General features: G+C 42.7%; 1 protein-coding gene across 10 annotated transcripts in view; it reads left to right on the top strand.

The window, feature by feature from the left end:
* Positions 1-22,556, top strand: part of LOC122575527 — a 259,427-nt gene that overhangs the window by 57,482 nt on the left and 179,389 nt on the right. For 2 of the 10 annotated variants that reach the window (XR_006319460.1, XR_006319462.1), the window contains 2 exons: positions 13-193; positions 253-1,883. The exons of 1 other annotated variant lie outside the window; for it this stretch is intronic. Coding sequence is in view for 2 of the 9 variants with exons in the window: in XM_043744577.1 (XP_043600512.1) it covers positions 2,216-2,362; positions 10,851-10,922 (219 nt within the window). In the remaining 7 variants the exon portion in view is untranslated. Of the gene's footprint in view, positions 1-12; positions 194-252; positions 1,884-2,215; positions 2,363-9,959; positions 14,787-22,556 lie in introns of those variants that run through there. 7 more of the 10 variants (XR_006319459.1, XR_006319457.1, XR_006319456.1 and 4 more) reach the window with 7 other exon arrangements.

Raw genomic sequence — 22,556 nt, 5'->3', positions numbered from 1 at the left:
TTACTTCTACAGTGTCCAAGGTGGTCACGAGCCCGACCCTATATTTTCCAAAGGAATGTGCGTTTGTCTGGTGGCACGTGGCCGTCGATTGATCAGTCGTTGCATATGGACGAAAGGATTGGCTAGGAAAATTAAATGCAACTGTCGAAGCTAAATGTGGCGGGGCGAAGAGAAAGAAAAGAGAGAAAGAGAGGTAATTTCTAGTTCTGACCGCGGCTCTGTCAACGATCACGTCAGTTTGCTGGGTTTCAGAGGGTCCGGTTAAACGCATCATACGGCTTCCAGGATAAATACTGGCGCTGCACGCGGAAAAGGGGTGTCACGATTGGGGATCGAAACGAATGTGTCATCCGGATCGTGCTCGAAAGCTTCCGAGGGATTCCCGACGCTGACCGATCGCTCTTCATGCCTGGATAATCCCGAAGGTTGAAACGGGGTAGAAACTCGGGGCTGGACGCGTGCATGCCGTGCGGCCGGAGCCTCGATTAACGCGTTTCCCTCCGCTCCCGTTGTAATTCCTCGCGACTTGAACTCGTCAAACATCGGGCGCTGTTTAATTAACGGGTTATCGGAGAACCGGCCTCTCGTACGGAGAGATAGTTTTCGAGGTGATATAAATTCCCGAGGATGGTTTAATGAAGGACAATGTTGAGGCACATGATGGAGAATGTTACTCGTTGATGAAGTGCGATCATGCATAAATATATTAACTTTGACACATCTTTGGAGGTGTTTTGGTCGGTCGTGTTCTTCTATGGTTAACAAATCTTTTATGTTCGAGCGAGGGATAATAAATTTGTATCAAGAAAAGATGCGAAAAGATCATTTTAATTACATGGTGAAGATTTTCTTAATTTTAATATTTTCGACCTATATTGGTTGTCAAATTGGCGAAAATTGGCTGTCAAAAATATTTGGTTTTATTATCCAGTACAAGATTGCAACGTTTTCTGTGTTCCACGCATTTTATGAATAAAGTATTCGAGAAGAGAAAATATCTGAAGAGATACAGGCGCGTAAAAGAAATGAATGCGACAGTACGGTTATAAAACGTTGAATGTCGTTAAAACGAGAAGAACATTGAGAAATAAAAGTTCAAGATCCGTAAAAGTTTGCTGACAAATTCTACTATGAAAATTCTACTAAGCAACGGGAAGATGTAGCATCACCGGAAACTCTGTTCCGCAATATCCCGCAAACTCTATTACCAATTAACAATTTTGATCGACTGACAACTAGCACTCTTGCTATGACAGTGAAACGCGATCCAAGAGAGAAGTAACGTTATTTGGAAATCGTGAAGTCTGCGGACGTCGCCCTCGAGCGTGCAATTATCGCGATCATTGTGGAATTGATAGGCGAGCGCGTGTCGTGCGACGCGCGGAGGCACGTAATTAACGGGGCCCGTTTCTTGCGAAACGCGGGACGATCCGGCGAGGCGGGGACGAGCGTAAGAAGGTGGAAGTTACGAGTGTTGCACGCTGAAACGGTTCCAGGGAATTCATTGGTTCGCCGTCCAGTGTGCTAATGGCTTCAATCCCGAGCACGAAGATTATTACGCGTAGGTAGCCGGGGAAAGAGCGTCGTGTTGCGGCAACGATCGTCGCAGATCGGACGTTAACCAGCGACGATTAACGTCGCAACGGGGCGTGCGCGCCATCACGCCTCCTCTGCAGAAGATTTGAAACGAACGACGATTGTGTTTGTCTTCGTGTAGCAACGAATGGGGACGAAAGAAACGCGGTTACAGATACGATGATTTTCGATGATGGACGTAACTGGTTTTAATGGAACAGTAAATTCTTTTAATAATTAATTCTTTCGAGTACGATGGTACAAATCTTTTTAGTGCTTCGTCTGTTTCACAATTATCGTATAACACGAGTAGTGTTGAAACGTTTCTTGGCTTTTGTATTTCGAAGCAATTAAAGTAAATTTATTATTCGTTAATGTAGGTTTGCTATTCGTTTAGGATATTAATGAGATAGGAAATTGTCGTAAAACGGAGGCATCGTTTCGTTTAAAGCACTAATGCATTGATTAAATTTTCTTTAGTACCATTTAACCTGCTCTGACATTTGATTTATGACGTATACTACATAATATACACTTTGTCTAATGCAGTGTGCGCGATCAAATAATAACATCGTACGCATCGTATTAACTGTATCATTAAGTGATCTCTATCGCTAACAATGTTAAATTTAATGCGTAGATGCATGCGTTTGATGAACGCCGATTCGATTGTGAAAAGTTGCACGGTGACTTCGTATTCATCAAACCACCGATTAAAACCTCATCAACTTATCGATTTGCCCGGTGGTTAACCCTTCCAGTCTGGCCAAACATAACAGAGAAACCGGTAAGTTAAATCGTTAATTTATATTCATTAGATACAAATTGAATATTGGGTTATACCGTGATGGGGTGGAACAAACCCCCCAAGGTTCTTCTCCCCCCTATCGTTTGCACGGACCATCGCGTGAAATTTTGCCACGATCGACGACTAGCCTCGTCGAGCTGACGAATAGACCGTGTCGCGACGATAATGCATTTTAGCGACACCGGGGTTGTCCGTTTATCGGTAATGCGACATCTAAATTGCCGCGATAATATAGTTGAGAGAATCTGGTGGAGTTGGCCGAGGAAACATTGTAGATTCGTTTCGACAGTCGATGCTTATCATCGGACAACTTTCAGAGAGTTCGAAACGATCGAGCGTTTGTCTCTGTCCCGAGTTAGTCGACGTTTTGCGGTTGTCCCTGGGGAATACGGAAAAATAAAAAAACGACATGTCGATATGGCTCGTCTTTTATCATAAAGATTTATTCTTTATGTTGTTCGTAGAAAAAAAGTTATATCCGTGCGTTAGATAGTTGTATGAATCATAATAATGATAAGTGTGACGATATAGCGTAAACAGATACGTTTTTACGGGGCAATATACAGTAAACGATAGACAACGCAATTTCACTGAATTTGTTGAAGCGCAGAATTTGGAATTTGCTGTGAAACAAACGTTAAGTTTCATCTTCCGATTGAAATTATTTCATGATTCAATAATCACCCAAGTAAATAAATATGATGCACTAAAAAATATCTCATAGCTCTATAGCTACAAATTCTTTTTTCTGCGAATCTCCTTGGTTAAATACCCGCCATAGACATTAAAATTGGAAACCACAAAGTAATTACAAACAATATCACAGCAGTCGTTATATCTTTCACCAATCCCTAACCAACAAAAAACCTCTAATATCATCCCTCTTTCGGTAATCCAATATCACAAACTTAGTTCAATATCATAAAATAGTATCCAAACTAAAACCAAGACGAGAGATCCCATCAGAAAAATCAGCTCGACAGAAAGCAAGTTGCATACTTACAAACAGCTCAAGCCAGGAACTTGGACGACGAAGGTGGTCGACTCAGCGTAAAAACGCTCACGATGCTATCAGCCACTGACCCGAGCATCGCGGTTCGTTTGATTATACCTTCCTCGCAGAGATTGTAGCACTGTTCGTCCCTTTCCCTCCCTCGTAGTGAAAATTACGGCAATATACGCGAGTGCCAAACCCCCTACGCCCCCCATGAGCGAGGCGGGACGAGCTTTTGTTGCGGTGGCCAGCAAGAAAAGACGTTCTTCACGGGTGAGCATAGGTTGCCGGATAATTTCAGCCCTGTTGTATCGTGCGTACGACTCGTGGGCGTGCGTCACCCTGGCAAGGAGCCACGCGAAGAAGAGACACGCTCGTCCTGGTCGCGTGTGCCCATGCGTGCGGTGCAACGTGTTATGAAACGCGAAACGTCACTGCCCTCACGGACTACCTTGCTAATGAGAGGTTCTTCCGTCTCCTCGTAGCTCTTCGTCCTCACTAACTTCTCCATTTGCCTCGATCTTCCTTAGTCCCAGGTACTCTTTTACTCTGTTCTTCGTCGTTTTCGTCACGCACCGATGCGTCGTGTCGCGAACTTCGGCGAACACGACAGCCACTTCGTAGAACTATGCGTGTAGAAACCGTTTGGGGTGCAAATTGGATCGAGAGATCGATGATTAACTCTGCTACTGATCCTCGAGTTCTTTGTGTCTCAGTATTGCTTTCGTTTCAATTTTTCGACGAAAAGAATTTGTTTAATTGTTGGATCAAATCTTAGTTATAAGATTGAAAAAAGCAAGTAAGCGTATCAATATTCTTCTATATTTTCTTCGAACCTTATTTTTATATTATCCTCCATGCGTACGGTCGAAAGTGACTCAAAGAAGGTAAAGAACGAAGATTCGAGGAACCTTCCTCTGTGTAATATCTGTTTTTGGATATTCGTTAAACGATCTGTTAGACGTTTTGCTTTATCGAAACTGCGTGGCTGTGGTTACAGAGAAAGTGTTTGCCTATTTAGAGATGAATTTGGAAGAATCCTACTGTGTCTGGTAATCGGGACCGGGTAATGAGCGTGGTACTCGTATTATTTCTCCTGGGAATGAACGCTAAATTCCTGTTTCCTGGTTTTCTAAAGGGCAGAAAGAAGCGATACTTCAAAGAATCCTTCAGTGCCTTTGGCGAAGGCAATGCCCTTTTGTTCTGGTTTTGTTCCATTCAGCAAGGGTCGATGAAAGGATTGAAAAAAAGGGCCCGACAAAGGTGGTGGGCGTGCACTGGTCGTATCCGCGTCTTCGTTTTCAATAAGACGTAATCAACATTCGTAAACATGCAATCAAAACGAACGCATCTTGAATCACTTCGCGGTCAATGTCCCGAAGGCTGTCGAAAATCGTGGAACGTGTTCATCTTGACGTATGCAAATCCTTCAGGCCCTTGGATTCTTTCCTTCATATTGTGTAATGTCAACGACCACATTACGTGCAGCAAAGAATTATGAAATTGAAGGGTACAATGATATTACCTTAAGAATTGTTGTCGCTCTTTTAACTGATTCTTTCAAACTGTCAAATTCCTAATCAGTCGTCGATATACAAAACAATCATCGTTATTTACGACCATCTTTAAGCTGTCTGAAGATTCATTCATCCCGTTGCTGTTGAATTTTTCATTTTTCTTATTAAATTGCTCTTGCGATGGCTTTACTATCCGATCTTCAGAATGGAAGATTTTTCCTCTCATGAAATACCATCAAAATCTAAAACAAACTATCAAATCATGTGAAAACTACTACGAAACATTGCTTAGAAATTATTGTATCCGGTACTCGTACAAAATGCAACGTTCAAGACCCCACGTTGTTGAAGAACAACTTATTGATCACTACATCGCGCCGTATTTTTATACTTTACATTCCAACTCTCAAAACCATCAAATAAACTTGTGAAAATATAGATGAATCCTCTGACGAAACGATCCTTCTAATAAAAATAAATCTATCAAATCCTTTACGAAGAAAAAAACAAGAAAACGATGGAAGTCACACAAGAAGGGAGGAAGAAAAACTGCGAGTGTGCGGGCCGTCCCTAAGAAGAAGGACACAAGAGCAGGTCTCTCGATTCTATTTGTATCACCGACAGCTTTCTTTAATCCAGATCCCACACGATCATCCTTTCTAATTAACGTCTGCTGGCTCGGCCGAGAAAAAAGTCTGAGGATCAGCAGACGAAGGGGGAAAAAGGAGCCATCGGACTCGATAAGGGAGAAAAGCTTTCGTTTCGAACGGTTCGAGAAGGTTTACCCAGGTGGCCGTTCCAACCTCGAGGCGATCCTAATTGAAGGAAAGTTGCAACCATTGCAGAAATGATTAAACTCTTACGAGGCGACCGAGGCCCGGAGAGTGGAAATACGTGCCACTCGGCTTAATGGAGCCACGATGACGTGTCTCCACCTATCTGCTGTAATAATTATCCGGCATTACCGGCCTGATGATACCTGTACTCGTCACGCGTTACCGAATGACACTGTTCTTTACCGTTTCACCCCGCCGCCGTCCCCCTCTGTAACGTTAATTACAGACGCAACCGGACTTACAGCTTACCGCGTTCGAAAACGATAAACTGTGCGCATTGCCGACCCACGGACTGTGTCGATTCAATTGGTTTCTCTATGTTTGTTTGTCGCGACAGCAAGTGACGCGACACTTGTCACGAATCAACGAATAAGTACAGGGTAATGGGTAAATTAGGGCGTGACGAGAATAATTATTTGTAAGTGGTGATTCGATAGTTTGGTTGTTCCGACGGTTGAGTTCGAGTGCAATTGATTCTTTAGGCAGTTGGTGTGATTATATTAAAATTTCTATACATATATTTAAGAACAATTGCTTTCATGTCCATAATTTGAAGCAAAGTTACCGTAAAAGTAACGTCGAATTAATTTATACAACTGTTGAACTTTCTGGACAGATTTTCCTCGTCAAAAGCACGAAGAAGCTAACACAGGCGAGAGGGATAAACGTCGATCGTTGTAGCATCTTCTTCCACCACGGCATCCTAATTTCATATTTAATTTGTCAGCATAATAATTTTGTTTATTAAAACTGTCCATTGTAACGTTGTCCATTTCTAGAGAGTTATTTATAATATTAAACAAATTCCAAAATACCATATCTGTTCACTTAAAAAGATTCCCTTTTTTACAAGAAAACTATATAATCCACACGTTCGAACAATATTCCGTCTGGAACAGTTACCCGAACAATCTCGAGAAGAGAGGTGAGCGAGAGAGAGAGAGAGAGAGAGAGAGAAAGAGAGAGGGTTTTGGATCGACACACCCTATCATGTTACGATACCAAGTAACGAGATCATCCTTGATCTCGGATCGGCAGGTTTCAGAGAAAAGGCCGGAGGCGTCGTCAAGTAACCAGTTGGCAGCGTCGAAGACGGACGCCCCCACGGGAGGGGCGCAATTTCTCCGGATCCGGGGCTGGAAAACGCTACTAATTATAATCGCATTAGGATCGTTGGCGCCGCTACTCAAGTCGAACCGAATCCCCGTCGCTTCGCGTTTCGTATCTGTGAACGATGTTTGCTTTAGCAGTTTCCCGTCTCCTCCACTCTCCTTTCCCTCTCTTTCTCCCTTCTACGTACCAATTATGTATCTCGTGTACCCGTTTAGTTCTCCACCGACGAGCTTCTTGCTTGGATTAACATTGTAATGGTAGCTCGGTCCGTTTGCCAACGTTCGAAGCGAGTATCGCCTCTGGCTAGACGAAATCAGAGAAAATGCAAGTGTAATCGATTAGCATGGATACGTAATCGGTGTATGGTTATGTAGAAAGTAGAACAAATGTGTGAGGTAATAACTACAAATCGTTGTAATAGTAGAAGGAGAAGGTGTCAGCATGTTTGATTATCCGCTTTTTTAACAACTGTGCTATGGAACAGGGAAAGTTTGCTATATTTGTTTTTTTTTTTTTTTGGAGGATGCATTTACAAATTCGCTTTCTGAAGTTTGGAAGCTTCGTGTCCTAGAAAGACACTGTAACTTACAGCGTCTTTTCGTCGTTCTTAGCATGATGTTTATTTTACGTAGAGGAAGAACTTTTCGACGCTAACTTGACTGTCCTCGACTCGCATCTGAATTCCACTATTCCGTTGTCTAAAGCGTCTCAACTTGCTTGATTGTGCTACTGGCGAAATTTTCTGTCTTTTCCCTTTGTTTTCCTGAAAAATTTCAAAATGTCCCTCATCTGAAACGGGCTTACGAAATAACAAAACTTCCAAAAATTGATCTATCCTTGTCTTCTACTATGCATGCATGTACATCCTCTCTTAACAAGCTTCTTAATCTTCTAATAAAAAACTATGTCCCTATTTAATCGCTTTATCTTTATCAATTCTTTCTCCACAACTTTCTCTATTGACTTCTTTAAAAAATTATCCTTGCCTTATATTCGTCTCATAAAGTTACTTATACTGCAATATTCCAGTGCATCGTTCCCTTATCCCTTATCATAATCCGTCACCGCACCCCAGGCCGCAAATAATCTTCCAGAGGATCGTTTCGATCGTCGGCACCGATTTTATTTCACCTGTATCGATGAAACTCAATCTCGAGCGTTGCCGATCGAAATCGAAGAAGCTCGCGGCTCGATCCTCGAGGCGCTCCGTTTACAGGAGCAACCGAACCGTGTCTCGTTCCCTCCGCGTCGTTAGTGTTTCGCGTGCGCTTTGACCGTGACCACGAAGCGTGGCGGTCGTGCGTGTGTCACTCGATGACTCCTGGCCCTAAGGATCGCTCCGCTACTCCGCCCAGAACGTGCACGCTTCAGCTTTGTTCCCTGTGTAAAACGCTCGGAGTTTCCCTCGCGCGAGGGCCGAAGCTCGCGCTCGCAGCGACCACGTCAACTGCAGACCACTGGCTACCTTGTCCCCTTTGCCCTTCTCTCCTTTCGTTTCTCTCTTTGTCTTTGGTCGAAGAGCGCATTTCGTTGCTGGGACAGGTCAGTGGAACGAGCATTCGTGCCTCACGCCGAGAAAACACTATCGCGGATACATTCGCCTAATCTCTTTGTTCCGCTGGCGCTTATGATCAGTGGATGGTGCAAATTTCACGCGCCAGTTTACTTCGATAGATTAACAATTTTGCAAACTCTGAACCAAATTATCTACTCATCTTGAGACAAATTTTCATTGTATTTATTCTGTAAAATCCCACTTGATCTCTTCCGAAATATCTACGGTTCGTTCTAAGACAAATTCCAGTCTGCTTTCAGATATTCATCTCCGCTACAATTTGCATCTAACATTAAACTAAACGCAATTTTCACATTTACGTTTCTCCCTTGTTAAAAGCATCGTAGAATTACAATTTAAATACGTTTTTCACGTTCGTGCTTTTCTCTCGTCAAAAACATCATAGGATTAAGTCCCTCTAGTAAAACTCTGTCGTTACATGTCGAACACCCTCTTCGTACCGTTCAAACATCCAAACATTCGAATGAGAAGCATCCTACGATCGGATACGCTTAAAACTCGTCGACTCGGAGCGCGTTGTAAGCGGAGCAGCAAGGCACAGGAGAAAATTAGCTGTCGATTTGTGCTCCCGTTCTTACCGCACCCAATGTTTCTCTTTCGCGAGGCCACTAACACTACGTGATGGGTGCCGTGGGTGCCCTTCTCCTCTCTCGCTCTCGCCTTCTTCCTTTTGTTCTTCCACGCTGCTCGCACGTACGATGTATCAGCTGCAGCCAGAGCTTTACAGCGTAGCGGTATTGCTAACAGCTACTGACGATTTATTCAAGAGTGAAAATTAGGGTCGGCTCCCATCTCGGCTTTCGGCCATTACCTCCGACGATTCCAGCCACCGGTCATCATTAACTAACCACGCTTCCACGCTTCTATCGACGAATTTCACGCGAACCTTCTGTAGATTAGGTTCTCTTGTCTATCCCAGTTTAACGAAGGTTCGCAAACATTGTGGCTTTCAAGGCCTTTGGCCAAGTCAGATTTTTACTGTGGGAACCGATGATTAATTTTCTACGCTATTCTAATTCATTATTTATTAATCCCTTTACATTTGCATATACGGAATACTTTCACGAAGCATTAACTAATACAATGGCAAACATATTTGCTTTGAATTTGCATAGAAAAATCAGCAAAAGTAAGTTTACATAAGAGAAAGATTTTCCATGTAGTTTAAAGAGCACCCGATTCTGAAAGAATCCTGCGAACATCATTTAAAAGTAATTTCCCTCATTGAGTTCCGCGAGAAATGAGAAGATCTCTTAAAGAGAACGTAAACGAGTGTATGGACCGAAAGTTCTCAATTAAATACATCAAAATAATTCGAAACACAGTGGAAAGAAAAATGTCGAAGCAAACAATCCACCGGCCAAGCATTCGTCGAACGCTCGTACACGCGGTCGTATAACGAGATCGAATTAAAAACGGAGCAGCGAGAGATTAGATCTCAACGAGAAACCTCCTAACCGAGCGGTCGCCTATCATTTAATTTACCATCCAATCCCCTCTGCAAAGTCGCGGCGTTTAACAACCGGTGCATCGACCACAGGGACAGAGACCGTACGTACGACCGTGCCAGCGCAACGAGAAAGAGCAACAAAGAAACGAAAAGGGAACCAGACGCGGGTAGAAGCGGTAGCAACGACCAACGAGAAAGACGACTGCTGCAACATTTACCGTCGACTTCTATCCTTCAGGGGTGGATGACTCGAGAGGTCGCCTCCTCTTCGTGGGCCTCGACACACAACTACTGTTCGCCACATGGCCTCCTCTCTTCGCTTCTGGTATCTCCCTTCTTCTCCTTTTCTCTTTCTCTCTTTCTCCTTCTCTCTCTCTCTCTCTTTTCCTTTCATTTCCTTTCTCTCTCTTCCTAAGGTTGCCTTTTTCGCTTGTGCTGCTTCTCTCGTGTTTTCCATCGGTCCGCGGCGTCTCGTTCGCTGCCGCGAGCCGCAATTATTACCAGTATTCCTGGGCTGACGTGACGTGACACGCTCGGCCTATGCGCGCGGGGTCAGGCGCACGGGGTTAGCTGAAATTACGCCGACCAGGCGCCTCCGACACGAGGAACGAGTTACATGTACGCGTGCCGCTGGTTCCCTGCCGCTACTGCGACGCTTCTTGCGCGCGTGCATTCGCAAGGACGTCAGATTCTGCTCTTTTATTCGTCGATCTTCCATGGAAAGTAGTTTTTTATTGGATTTATTTTGATCTGAAGTAAATATGCGACTAATCACTGCACGATCATCTATCGTGTACGCATGATTTTTTTTTTATTATGATATTTCCTGTATACAATTCTATATATGTTTTCTTTATCCAGTTTTTCCATCCTGAAAGTAAAGTTAAGATGGATAGTACACTATGGACGAAACACGTGGAATCATGTCGTCAATTGTGAGGAATCTTCCGCTAATTTGGGTAATAATGTCGTTTGATTCAGGATGCGATTAAAGGACTTTTTCCAGAGGTCTTCCCCAGGGTAACACGGAATTTCAAGCTGATCTTCGTTTAGATTCTACAATCTCGTGCAACAGGTAGTGAATGCAAACTTTCATTTGGTATTGTACAGGTATGTATATTTCAGAATAGATGAGACTTTTCAATGGTGATGGTAAAAACTGTATAGGTAACTACAGAAGTTTTTAACATTCGCACACATAATTACCAATTTTAAATCTTCTGTTGTTAGCCATTGTATATGTGTATGTACAAAAAGTAGCATAAAATTGTGTATACGTCTCGAACTTATTCCAGCGATTGTATGCGTTCAAAAACGTAAGAAACTTTGAACTGTTGAAAACTCTGTGTCGTAAAAAGCGATGTACAATCTTCGAAGTAAAGAAGATAATGCAAGATATTACAATCCAGATAAAAAGCGACGATAGAGGAAAAGCAACGATGCCCGCGGTTTATTTGTTGGCGAGTAAAGACGAAGCGGGCAAGAAGGAAAAGCAGAGAGGAGATCGAACAGAAGAGGAAGAAGAAGAACGAGGGCACGTCAGGAGGAGTATAGGACCGTGACTCGTCCGTGACATCGCGATTACGCTCGCACACCTGTGCCCGACCCCGCTTCCACTCCAGTCGGCCACTTACTTTAGCAATCGTCACGTGCTGCAACGAGCCAGCCACGCGTCTCGCGCTTAAATGCACCAGCGATCAACTTTCTCTGCTTATCTAACCGATGATGTTCCAATAACTAATGATTCGGGAATCGAAGATTCGAAAGCGATAAATTACAATTACGGAGGAAAATTTCAAATTCGATAAGGGATCGATTATATCCCAAGTTACGGAAGAGTTAAACGAGTGATTACCATGGTTTTCGCAAAGTTAAATATTCATTGGGTATTCTGTACTGTACGTAAAATTGAAATAACATTTAAACAATTTCAAATTGAAAAATTGTCGATAAATAGAGCGTTGTGTGTGATTAATTTGATTTTTGAGTGAGCCGTATGCGATTTCAGGATCTTAGAGAATTCTTAAAACTTATTCAAATACTATGTACCTTTCCATGTTGCGTATAATGGCACGACACTGTAAATTCCTTGTAATATTTAAGAATATTTAATTCCCATATAGTTACTACAACAAAACGATATATAATTAAATTAAAAGAATTCGTAAATATATTCCTGAACATCGTACGTAGGAGTTGTGCATCTGCAAACTTATCTGCATCACAGGGAACGAAATTAAACTAATTCTATGAACGCTGTAAACCGCCACTGGAACGTATCCCCCGAAAATAATACCACAAATAGCCAAAACCGATTAACACTACGTAAAACATATTCGTCCAAAATCAACGAGCAGCGTGGAGTTTGCGAACTACGCAAAATCCGAAAATGCACCACCGTCAAACTCAACGACGCTCGAATATGCCTGGGAAGCGATCCCAAAGGAACAACTGCATTACCCCGACCGCAAACCGAAGGCTCTAAGCGCACGATATCCTGGATTCTATTAAATTACATACAGTCTTGACTTCATCGTCGAAGCCACGTGGCACGGTACACGCTAACAGCATCGCGGCGCAACGATTCAAGCGGTTTCCCATACACAGCCGCGACAGAGGTTTACGTTGCAGCCACGCGTCCACCCTGTTTTCTCGCGAGCCGCGGTATAAATTATGCTGCCTACCGTTCCACCACCCCGTATTGATTAATTCCAACTGCTGTTCAAGCGACGAGATTAAATCTCGGGATTCGCGGCTTCTTTAACGGTGTATTATGTTCCTGTACACTGTTACTCGACGCTTATAATCTCCGTTTGATTCTCGTATTTTACAAGATCGTCGGATTATGCTCGCTAGATGTTCTTATTGCCAATTTTATTTCTATTTTCTTGAAAGCACAGAGATACTATCGAACGAGAAACACGAGGAAATATTTATATAACAACGATATGTGTTTGACGATTAGGTGTGTGAATCGTACCAATAATTTGCCTGTATTTTGAAGATCGAAACCTGCGATAGTACAAGATCGTGTTGATAAAGTGGAACCTTTAATCTTTTAATATACTTGACTGTAATCATTTATGCGTCAGCGTGTCGAGATAATTTATTTAAAATCTTTGATTCCACGTGAGCCATTTGAAACGTTCGTCGTGCGAGCTTCTACAAGATCATCGTTGTAATTCTGTGTGATTTCTTCTGTCTGATCTTTAGTCCTCTTTTTATCTCTTCTTACGTGGGCGTTATGTTTCAGGACACTTTTAATTTAGTTGTTTTGAAGATACTGTCTGTACTTGGTTCACTTCGCATGCTTTTTGTAGCCTGCTCCAGTTTTCCGGCTAAACTGCTCGTTAATATTCCTGGGTAAAGTGTCGTTGACGCAGATGTGACAGAATTAAGGGAATCATTAGTTCAATGGAGCCTAGCGTGAAAGCTTGATTCACATTAACCCTGCAATACTACACCTATACGTAATATACTGGGGTAGTGCATATTTCAATCGTGAAAACGACTGAAAGAAAGTATAGTTTAAAGCATCGAAAAATCTAATTTTATTAACACAACAGAAACAAATTCAGATCTCCAACTGGATAAGTTTCCTCATACTAGAAAATTACCTAAAAGCGTAAATAACAATAATAGCTGTGACACAAGTAGGGAATACCATTCTATGGACAGCAACATAGCAATATTTCAATTCTAGTAAACCACAGAATTAAAGATCTTTCGATAAATGACTTCGAAAAATACTACAGAGTAACGTTGCCTTTCGATATTCCAAGATGACGAGAAAATTATCGCGAATACCCAAATGACGAGAGAATTGACAGAAAACCATCGTGACACAAACCTAAAGCAAATCCGCGTGCAATATAATTTCTAGTGAAAACGCGTAGTCTAACGAAGCAGTGCATCGTGTAGAGAAAAACTGGCAAAACAGAGGGTTGGAGAAGATGGTAAAAAGAGAGGAGAGCAGCGAAGCTGGCGCATGCCACAAGTGTGCCCAGCATCGTATCCTATTGGGTTACAACCCGACGTTGCTTCTCTTCGTCTACTGGTTTAGTGTTACCACGTTCTCTACACGAGAAGTTGCGCTATGGAAGCCTTAGGCCCACTGCGAAATGGATGCACATTCCTCGTATGCTCGTCCATGAACCTCGGAACGCCGATCGGACGAGACACCTCGACGAATTAATCTGACTACAACTCGTTGCGCACCGTTGTCAAGCTAATTAAGAGCAGCCTTAAAACCCGAGCTCGGGCAAGTGAAAGAACCAAGAAGCTTCCCTTCTGCAATTTTTTACCCTTCTCTTGCGAGGGTAGTGGTTACTGGAAAGTGTTTAGGCTACTGTAACCTGGGTATACACGATAGGTTAGGGTTAGACTGAGACATTGTGTGGTTTGGTGAAGGTACTTTGAAGATAGGGACAAGCAGTTGTTATATTGTTGAAAGGTTTGTGCTTTCTTATGTCAATTTTGCGGGACCAAGTTAATGGTAGGTAATTTGAAACTGTTTTGAGAAGAGGATGCGGTAGGAAAATGATAAGGGTTAAAGCGTAAGAAAATATTGTTGTTTATTTTTAGATAAACCAGTTTGACGGAGTGTTGCAAATCGGAATTAATTAAGAACTAATTATTGGTATAAAATTGTTATTGTATTTCCATCTATTTATGCTCACACAAAGCTATCCTTCTCTAAAGCGTTAAATGTTTGTAATAAAGTTACGTCTGCTGCAATATCACTTTCATATGTTTTGTACTATTTAAATTTTCATCATCTTTTTCGTACTTCGAGTATACCGTTGACAAAAAAGCTTACTTATTTTGATCACAAAGTGAAGCACATACCATTCACAAACTATTAAACTATCAAACATTCATTTCCAACGAAATATCTATTTCATTATATGAATATCATTTCCTAGATTCCACGGTTTATTATCAAAGCATTAAACATAGATGAGTAAAAAGCCATAAAATACGGGGTTTGTAACGGAATAATCGGGAATGAGATCTGAACTGAAAGACCTTCCCGGCACGATTCGTTCCGCGGTTAAGCGAATTTCGTGAAAAATCGTCGCGGGGTTGCGCCACTCTCCCTTTCAAAACAGCTTGGCTTCGTTTCGCCGCGTTACCGTATTATTTCGCCTGGCTTAATGCCTGCATCCGTACAATATAACTGGTTGGCCGGTTACGCAACCGGCCATAAGATAAGAAATCCCGTAGGGCAGTAAAACTCGTAACGCTCCCGATCGCTTTTAGTTTTCCGTTCGTCGGCTTTCGACCGTGGTGCTCGTTACTTCGCAAGCACGCTCGATTTCTCGAGGCTTCCGTTCGTAACCCACCTCACCTAGGAGAGAAATAAAAATTCAAAGGAAAGACCATCTAGCCATAAGTATATACGTAGACTGTAGACAAAGAAGCGAGAACAATGAGAAGGCGAAGGGAAGGGAGAGAAAGAGAAGGCGTGTTTCCAGTCCTATCAGATCACACCGGGTCCACGTTTGCCTCGTAAATGGCTAATAGATAGTAGCTTACGATGGAAAAAATATTTCCACGAGATCGAACCTAAAAGAAAAATTATTAATCGTTCATCGAGCCATCGTTTAATCCGCAATTTCTATAATCGTATAATTGAACGTATTAAATAATTAATTTCAAGTAGATTAATTTGAGTAGCTTCAGAATTGATTTCTTTTTAACCTACGAAGAAAATTACCTTTTTGTTTTTTTCTTTATCAACAATGGAAATAGATCGAAAATAATACGTTTCGTTCTTCGACGAGGAGGGAAGAGAAAAACGTGGCCGATCGACTTTGATGGCACGTCGCGAGCAATTGTTACCGAACACAGCGTGGTTGCTCTCACCAGAATCGGATCCAATGAAGTCAATACGAACAATAGCTCGATAAGTAGATAATAATGCATAATATAATAAGAGAGCACCGGCTGCTTGTAGCATACACGAGCCGTTGTGTGTTGGTAGCACGCGCCACATTGAGCCGCCAATTCAGGCTGCTTGAGAGACCGGCCTTTAACGACTCCTTTCTACACGGCTGTGACTCCGCCGCGTGCACAATGCCGTTTCTTAAATTTTATCGTTACTCGTTGACCGACCGGTGCCGTTGGATTTATGTAATGCGAGGGCCTTAACTGTGTTTGATAAGCCTAAACGATCTCTCGACTCTAAGCCTACTCCCTTTCTTTTTATTTTTTCCTTTAAGTTCCTTATAGCCTTTGTGTTCGTTCCTTATATGGGCTATTACACTTGATTTTTGTTGCCTGAATGGGCAATATTCAAATTAAGCTTTTTGTACGATGGTGTTCGATATTTAATTTCGTTTCCAGCGTTTCCAAGTGGAAGATAATTTTGGGTATTGTCGGTAGTAGTAATAAACAAATATTTAGATAAAGAAACATACACGAACCTCGTTATACGTTGCAAATTGAATGCTCGATAAAAATAATCGACGTCGAGGATGACGTTCAGTCAGGGTGGCCGCGTCGATGCTCGATATTTAATTTGATTCGAGCATCTCCGAGTTGAAGATGGTTCATGGTATTTTTCTCATCTATTCGAAGATGGTCCGGGATCGTTACTGACGAAACGGGCCGATAAAAACACGCCATGAAAATTGGATTAAGAAGAGCTATTACAAAGTGTTATATCAAACAAGATTTATCGTTACTTCCTGCTAAATGTATAACTATGTACAAATCCTTTTCTCTGCTTTTTATATAATTCTCCAACAAAAATTGAATCGAATTCGTGAAAGTGAGCTTTGGTTCTTTATTAGAAAAGCTTTCCCCTTTAGTTTTTCTTTCTTTCTACTCGCCTGTATATTTTTGTCATCCACTATGTACAATTTGATTGTTAACTGTTTGGACAGAGAATATTTGATTTTACGTAAATTTCTCGGAAAAATTTTCAGAAACTTTGAGACTTCTTTTAGTCGAACAGTTGTGCTTACCAAGCTCGCAAGGATAAGCTTTCAATCAATTATTCGGCAAGCTTTGACGCACACGGGTGAGTTAACGGACAGTTTACGTGGATCATAATGGGGTCTTGTTTGATCACCGAAGTTAAGCTGCGTTCGACACGGCTTTAGCGCTTACAACGTGTTGTAAGCTAGTGTTGGATAATTCGTAAGCTTCCTGTGCTCGTATTAATAATTCGCGTAGCATCATAGATACTGTTTAACCATCGGGAGTAATCAATTACGATTCGTATGACAATAAAAATGTGAAATTTTCCCAAATTGAATTCTAAGCAGAGAAATATCAGATAAGGTTCCTACAGATATAAATCCGATAGAAAACACGAGGCAACGTTATCGATAGACACGTTCGAACTCGTCTATCGTCGTAGACCAGTTCAGTCGCCTTTAACAACCCATAACTCGTCACCCTCGTGTTCACGTATGTACCAACTTTATTTACATTGCTCCCAGTACATCCATACGCTGTATCTCGTGTATTTTCCCTTCTCTGCTTGTTTCTCCTCCTACGGTCTCCCTGCATCGCTTTTCTTCGCCTTCTCTCTTCGCATTACTTCAACCACATTTTTTTTAAGCCCAGTGCAAACGAATGATGTGACGTTGCGATATCGATGAGATACTATTCGATCACGCCGCGCTAGTCGCTAGTTTATTTCTATCATTAGTGATGCAGTGTCTATAGGCGTGCAACGTCGGCAATGGAAATATAAAGCCATTGAATCGTACAGTGTCAATCGCTGCAAAATAGCGACGATATTCTGTCGGGTCTTAACACCTTAGTCAGCAGAAATTTTTCATCCACTGAGAATGATTAAATTCTTGTTATTATGGAAAACAAGGAGGACTGCGAATGGACGACACGTCCTTTGTAAAATGTGTGTTTTAATAGAAGATACGGTAACTTGAATCCGTTGAAATCAATGTCTGCGATAAATAAATTGCCAAATATTCCCCAGTTACTAAAAGAGTTGCATTCCAACGAACTCAATCAAAGCTTATTTCCCTAGTATCATCTCTCCATTGATTAGATTTACTAAGAAACGAAAGAAAAGTATATTGCTAATTTAATTGAGGAAGGTAAACGCTGAATTCCTACTATGATACCATACAATATTTACAGCTAAGATGCTTTCCTTCCCTTCCTCTCATTAGACTAATTCGCAGCAATCTTGGAAGCATCGCATAAAAATAGACCGACCTCTCACCTTCATCTCCGATTCCTCCCAAAAACTTCGCTTGCACTCATGGCTATTTCAAACGTTAGCAAACGCTCAGGCCAACTATCTTAAGCTAAGAAGAATAATTAAAACCAAGACCAAAGTGCTGAGAGAAACACCGACGAACGGAGGAGATCAAAGCTAGAGGAAAAAATGCGAAAGGGCTGCACGAGAAACCTAAATCAGGCTAGAGAAGGGGGTGGACGCAAAGGCGAAGTAAAAAACGCGGAAACGAATATAGAAAAGTAACAGGCGGCATACGCGGACAAGAAGAAAACGTTGGCCAGGTAAAAGCGAGAGAGTGCAATTACCCGCTGGCAGCAGAAAACAAACCAAAGGGAAAACTGCTTGGTTGCCTTGGTAGGGGTGGATGAGGAACTACAGCAGCGGGGAGCAAGGGAGGGAGTAACAGAGGAGAGAAGCAGGGAATAGGAGAAACAGCGTGACGCGTATGCTTCAACGAGTCAACGAGGGAAACAGGGAAACCTATGGTAGAAAGCCGAACCGGAGAAGCCAGCCAGCGAAGGAACAAACAGAAAGATAGAGCGAGACAAACGTAAAAGACTCGATATAGGGGAGATCGAGAAACGAATAGACTGGGCGAACGAGTCAAAACGAGATGGTTGTCCGATGCTAGACGACAGGGAAAGAAGGAGATGCAGAGATTACCATATAATGGTGCCCTGAGGGCGCATAAGCTGCGCCACAACGTAATTTCTTCGTCCCTTTTCAACGAACAGTGGCAACCGTACGTATACACGTACATAAGAGGATCGTTCTATCCTTGTTTTGTCTGACTTCGATGGTCTCACTCCGGTGTTCGCGTGTTTCTGTAGTCTCTACCCTCACCAACGTTCCCCGGAGAACTTGTTGCGAGTCGCGCACATTGCGTTGTCAAGTCAGTCAAACGTAATCCACCTACTTACGCAGCCCCTACCCCTTTCTCGTTGACAGATATCGTTTTCCTTCGCGTAGGCCATCGAAAGCACCGGCAACGCGTGATTTCGCGCGGAGGTGTACCGCCTTGTCCGCGTTACGAATTACACGTCGCTCTCGCGACGTTGATAACAGCTATTCTGAAACTGATATGGCTGGGAAGATTGGTACGATCGCGATTGAATTTATATGTACCATTGTTAATTTTAATTCTCCCTACAACTATTCCCTTTGGGAAACATACGATTCAATATTCAAAAGGCATGCGGAGTATCGTTTGGAATTTTTTATCCTATACTCCCACCAACTACCTTTCTTGACTTCAAACTAGCATCATTGACTCTCAAACCTTAAAGAGTATACTCATATCAAACGTACGTATCTCAACAATAAACTAAGAGCAAGCCTGTCATTAGAAATTATTTTTTTACTCTATGACGCTAACTATAATCTTTGGTAGGTTAATAACTATTACGCTAGTATAGTGCAAACTAAACATCGATTCTCAATTTTCAATCTTTAAAGAGTATTATCGTATCAGACACGTGTCAACAATAAATTGCAAACAAGTCAACCAGTTATGTTCTTAATTTTTCACCACTAAAAATTATTCTCCTATCGAAGTTTTAAGGACAAATCCAAGGAGAAGAAGACTCGAGCGACGAGTACACCGATCACCGGAGGATCCCGATCGCGTGGGAGTCGCCGGGCACCGGTCGTCCCCTCTGCAGCTTGAGTTACGTCTCACATTTTGACGTCTTCAGGCAGCACGTGACTCGTGTATTTACGAACGACGCATACGCGCTCGCGGAGGCGTGCGGACGAGGAACGACGCGCACACGCACATCGCTCGCGAAACGCGTGTTGCGCGAGGATGCAGCGGTGGCCAGTGCACGCCACGCATACGAGGAGGCAATGAACTTCACCTCTCTTCGCGTACGAGATACGACGACAACGACAACGAGGACGATGCGGCTTTTACGTGTATATAATGGGCCATGTTTATGCCCCTCGGAGCGGTACGCACGACCGGCATATACACGCGTGCACATGCGTGTCCTGAGTGTCGCATACGCGCAACTTTAAGCGTTTAACCAACCCACGAACCTGATTGTCATGAAAATCTCGTGGAGTTAAGATCGTAATAAGCATCGTGAACCTAGTCTACATTATTCGTTACAATACATGTTTTGCGAAATCTTTCGAAACTTTCCCTTGTTCCTCGTTAAAAGGCTGTTAATAACAACATATACTTTCGCGATAAATTAACCATAGCCTCAGGCAACTCGTTAAATATTAGCAACAAGACATTATTCAAATTTGACACGCCGTATTACGTGTCTATCCTGTTTCGAAGCTTCACGAAGACGCCAACCTAAAATCAACCGGTCTTCTCGCAGCACGAATTGCTTTTGTTCTATAATTACCTATGGCTAATACTGCGAACCAACATTAGTTTCATTGAGATACCTGAAATCGCGACGAAGATTTTGCAAATCAAAGACCACCATCTCGCCTGTCCTTTCGATCATTAAACGTGAACAAACTGTCGATCTTTCTACGAATACGCTAACTCGGTTGTGCTAAATGAACAAATGGAAAACTAGGGGCGTCGATCGATCGATAACAAAAACAATCGATCCGCGCGTAACGTCATCCACTGCAACGGTCAGTGGAGCGAGCGAGAGATACGAGCGAACGAACCGAGCGCGGCCGCAACGCGCACGGTCACAGTGTACCGTGCAATTTTCTTAAGTCCAGCCACTTATTCTCATTTACGTTCACGTTTACATCATCGAGGCAGTAAAGTGTTACTGCTGGCGCACAGGTGCGCCCTGCTTTTTCTTTTTATCCTCGGTGTTGGTTCGTTCTGTTCGTCGGTCGACCGGTCGGTTGGCGGTTGCCTCGGCTCGGTTGCTTCGGCTCGGTCGTACTCCTTTTTGTTCGTGGTCTACGGGCACCTAACGAGTCAGGGCCTGTCATTATCCGCTCTTGCTACCTCCCTGGCTCCTAGGCTGCTCCATCTACGCGCAGATTATCCTGGAAACTTATTGCGGTAAACTCGGACAATAACGATGGAATCGAATGCGTTTGCTGAATGCCCAGGCCACTGGCCTCTCCGCTTTCGTACAATCATTTTCGTGCGACCGGTCCGTACTCGCCACTGAGCCTCTATTTGTCGCGTGGCTCCGAGCTTCTCTGTTCTTTCCGTCTCTTTCATCCTTGTCGGCGTACCGAGAAACGTTTTAAGAAGATAGCGAAACGAGAAAGTTCCCCAGGCTGTCTCAATTTCTTCATCGAGCTTCTCATCGATCCTGCAAACGCTTTGTTCTCTTCGTCTTTCCACTTGGATGGGGAAATTTAATTACTTAACCTGTGAACCTAATACGGCTACGCATCCTTGCAATTGCGTCGTTTATCATCAGATATCATGTTTTTATTTTCAATGAAGATCACGCAGCTCTTTGCGGAACGAATTGCATCAGTTTAGTTGATACGTTCGTTCTTTGAACGTTTGACAAAAACACTTACTTAATTCAAAAATCAATTACAAAGGTAATTTTAATGCGAAACTGGATGATAACATATGGAACCTTGAAATTGCTCTTCTATAAAAGATATGACTCGCTACTACGTTTTACACCTGTGGTCTCCAAATAACGGTGTTTCTTGTAACACTCTGTCTAATCATCTTGTGTGCGCGTTTTTTGAGCCAGTTTGTCGAAGATTCACAAAGATTAAAGAACGCTATTAAAATCAGCTTTACTTAACCAACATAATCGCGCATCAGATACGTCAATAGAATGTCAACTGAAACAGCACTTAATCAGGAACTTTAGAATAGCGAAATTAAAAATCAATAAAGACAAATCGATTTCGGTAATCGCAAATGCAACGTTTTTCCAACAAAAATACAGCGGAGCTTCGTAACCAAGTGAACCGAAACTTCTCCAGTTAACAGGATAACAAATTTCACGCTTGGCCTCTGATATTTATAGCAGAAAAATCACCGACTCTCGTTCGACCCCTTTTCACGCTTTCTTTGAGGCGGGATCACGGTCAATCAACTACGCGGAAATAATTACGCGTCGATTCGATAAAGCGCGCCGATAAAAATCCACCCATAATAGCGCTAGTCATCTCTAACGGGAACTAGTTTACCAAGAGGTGTACCTGTTCTTCAGACTGCACTATTAATCCGGTGCAACTAGTACGCGCGAATTATCGGCCACGTAAACTCCTCTTGCATCCCTGCGACTCAAAAATAAAGATCGTTCCACGTACCGAAGAGAATCGACGGATCGCACTTGGTTGTCCTCGAGCCTTTAACGACATGCTAGCGTTCGGCTCGCGGTCGTGGCCGACTTATTTCACAGAAAATTATGCGCTCCCTAAGCGACTCTAGCTGCTTCCGCGTACGCTTGCTTACGCAACGTACCTCGACTACCATAAATTCAAGTAAATTGCATCGAATATACCGGTCGATCGAAAGAGTAGCAAAGAATGATCGAAAGGAAGAACAAGACAGAGAATCA

This window comes from Bombus pyrosoma, linkage group LG2 (genome assembly GCF_014825855.1).
Source record: "Bombus pyrosoma isolate SC7728 linkage group LG2, ASM1482585v1, whole genome shotgun sequence".
NCBI lineage: Eukaryota > Metazoa > Arthropoda > Insecta > Hymenoptera > Apidae > Bombus > Bombus pyrosoma.
Note: the sequence above shows the minus strand (reverse complement) of the source record. Positions and strands in the feature narration are given on the sequence as shown.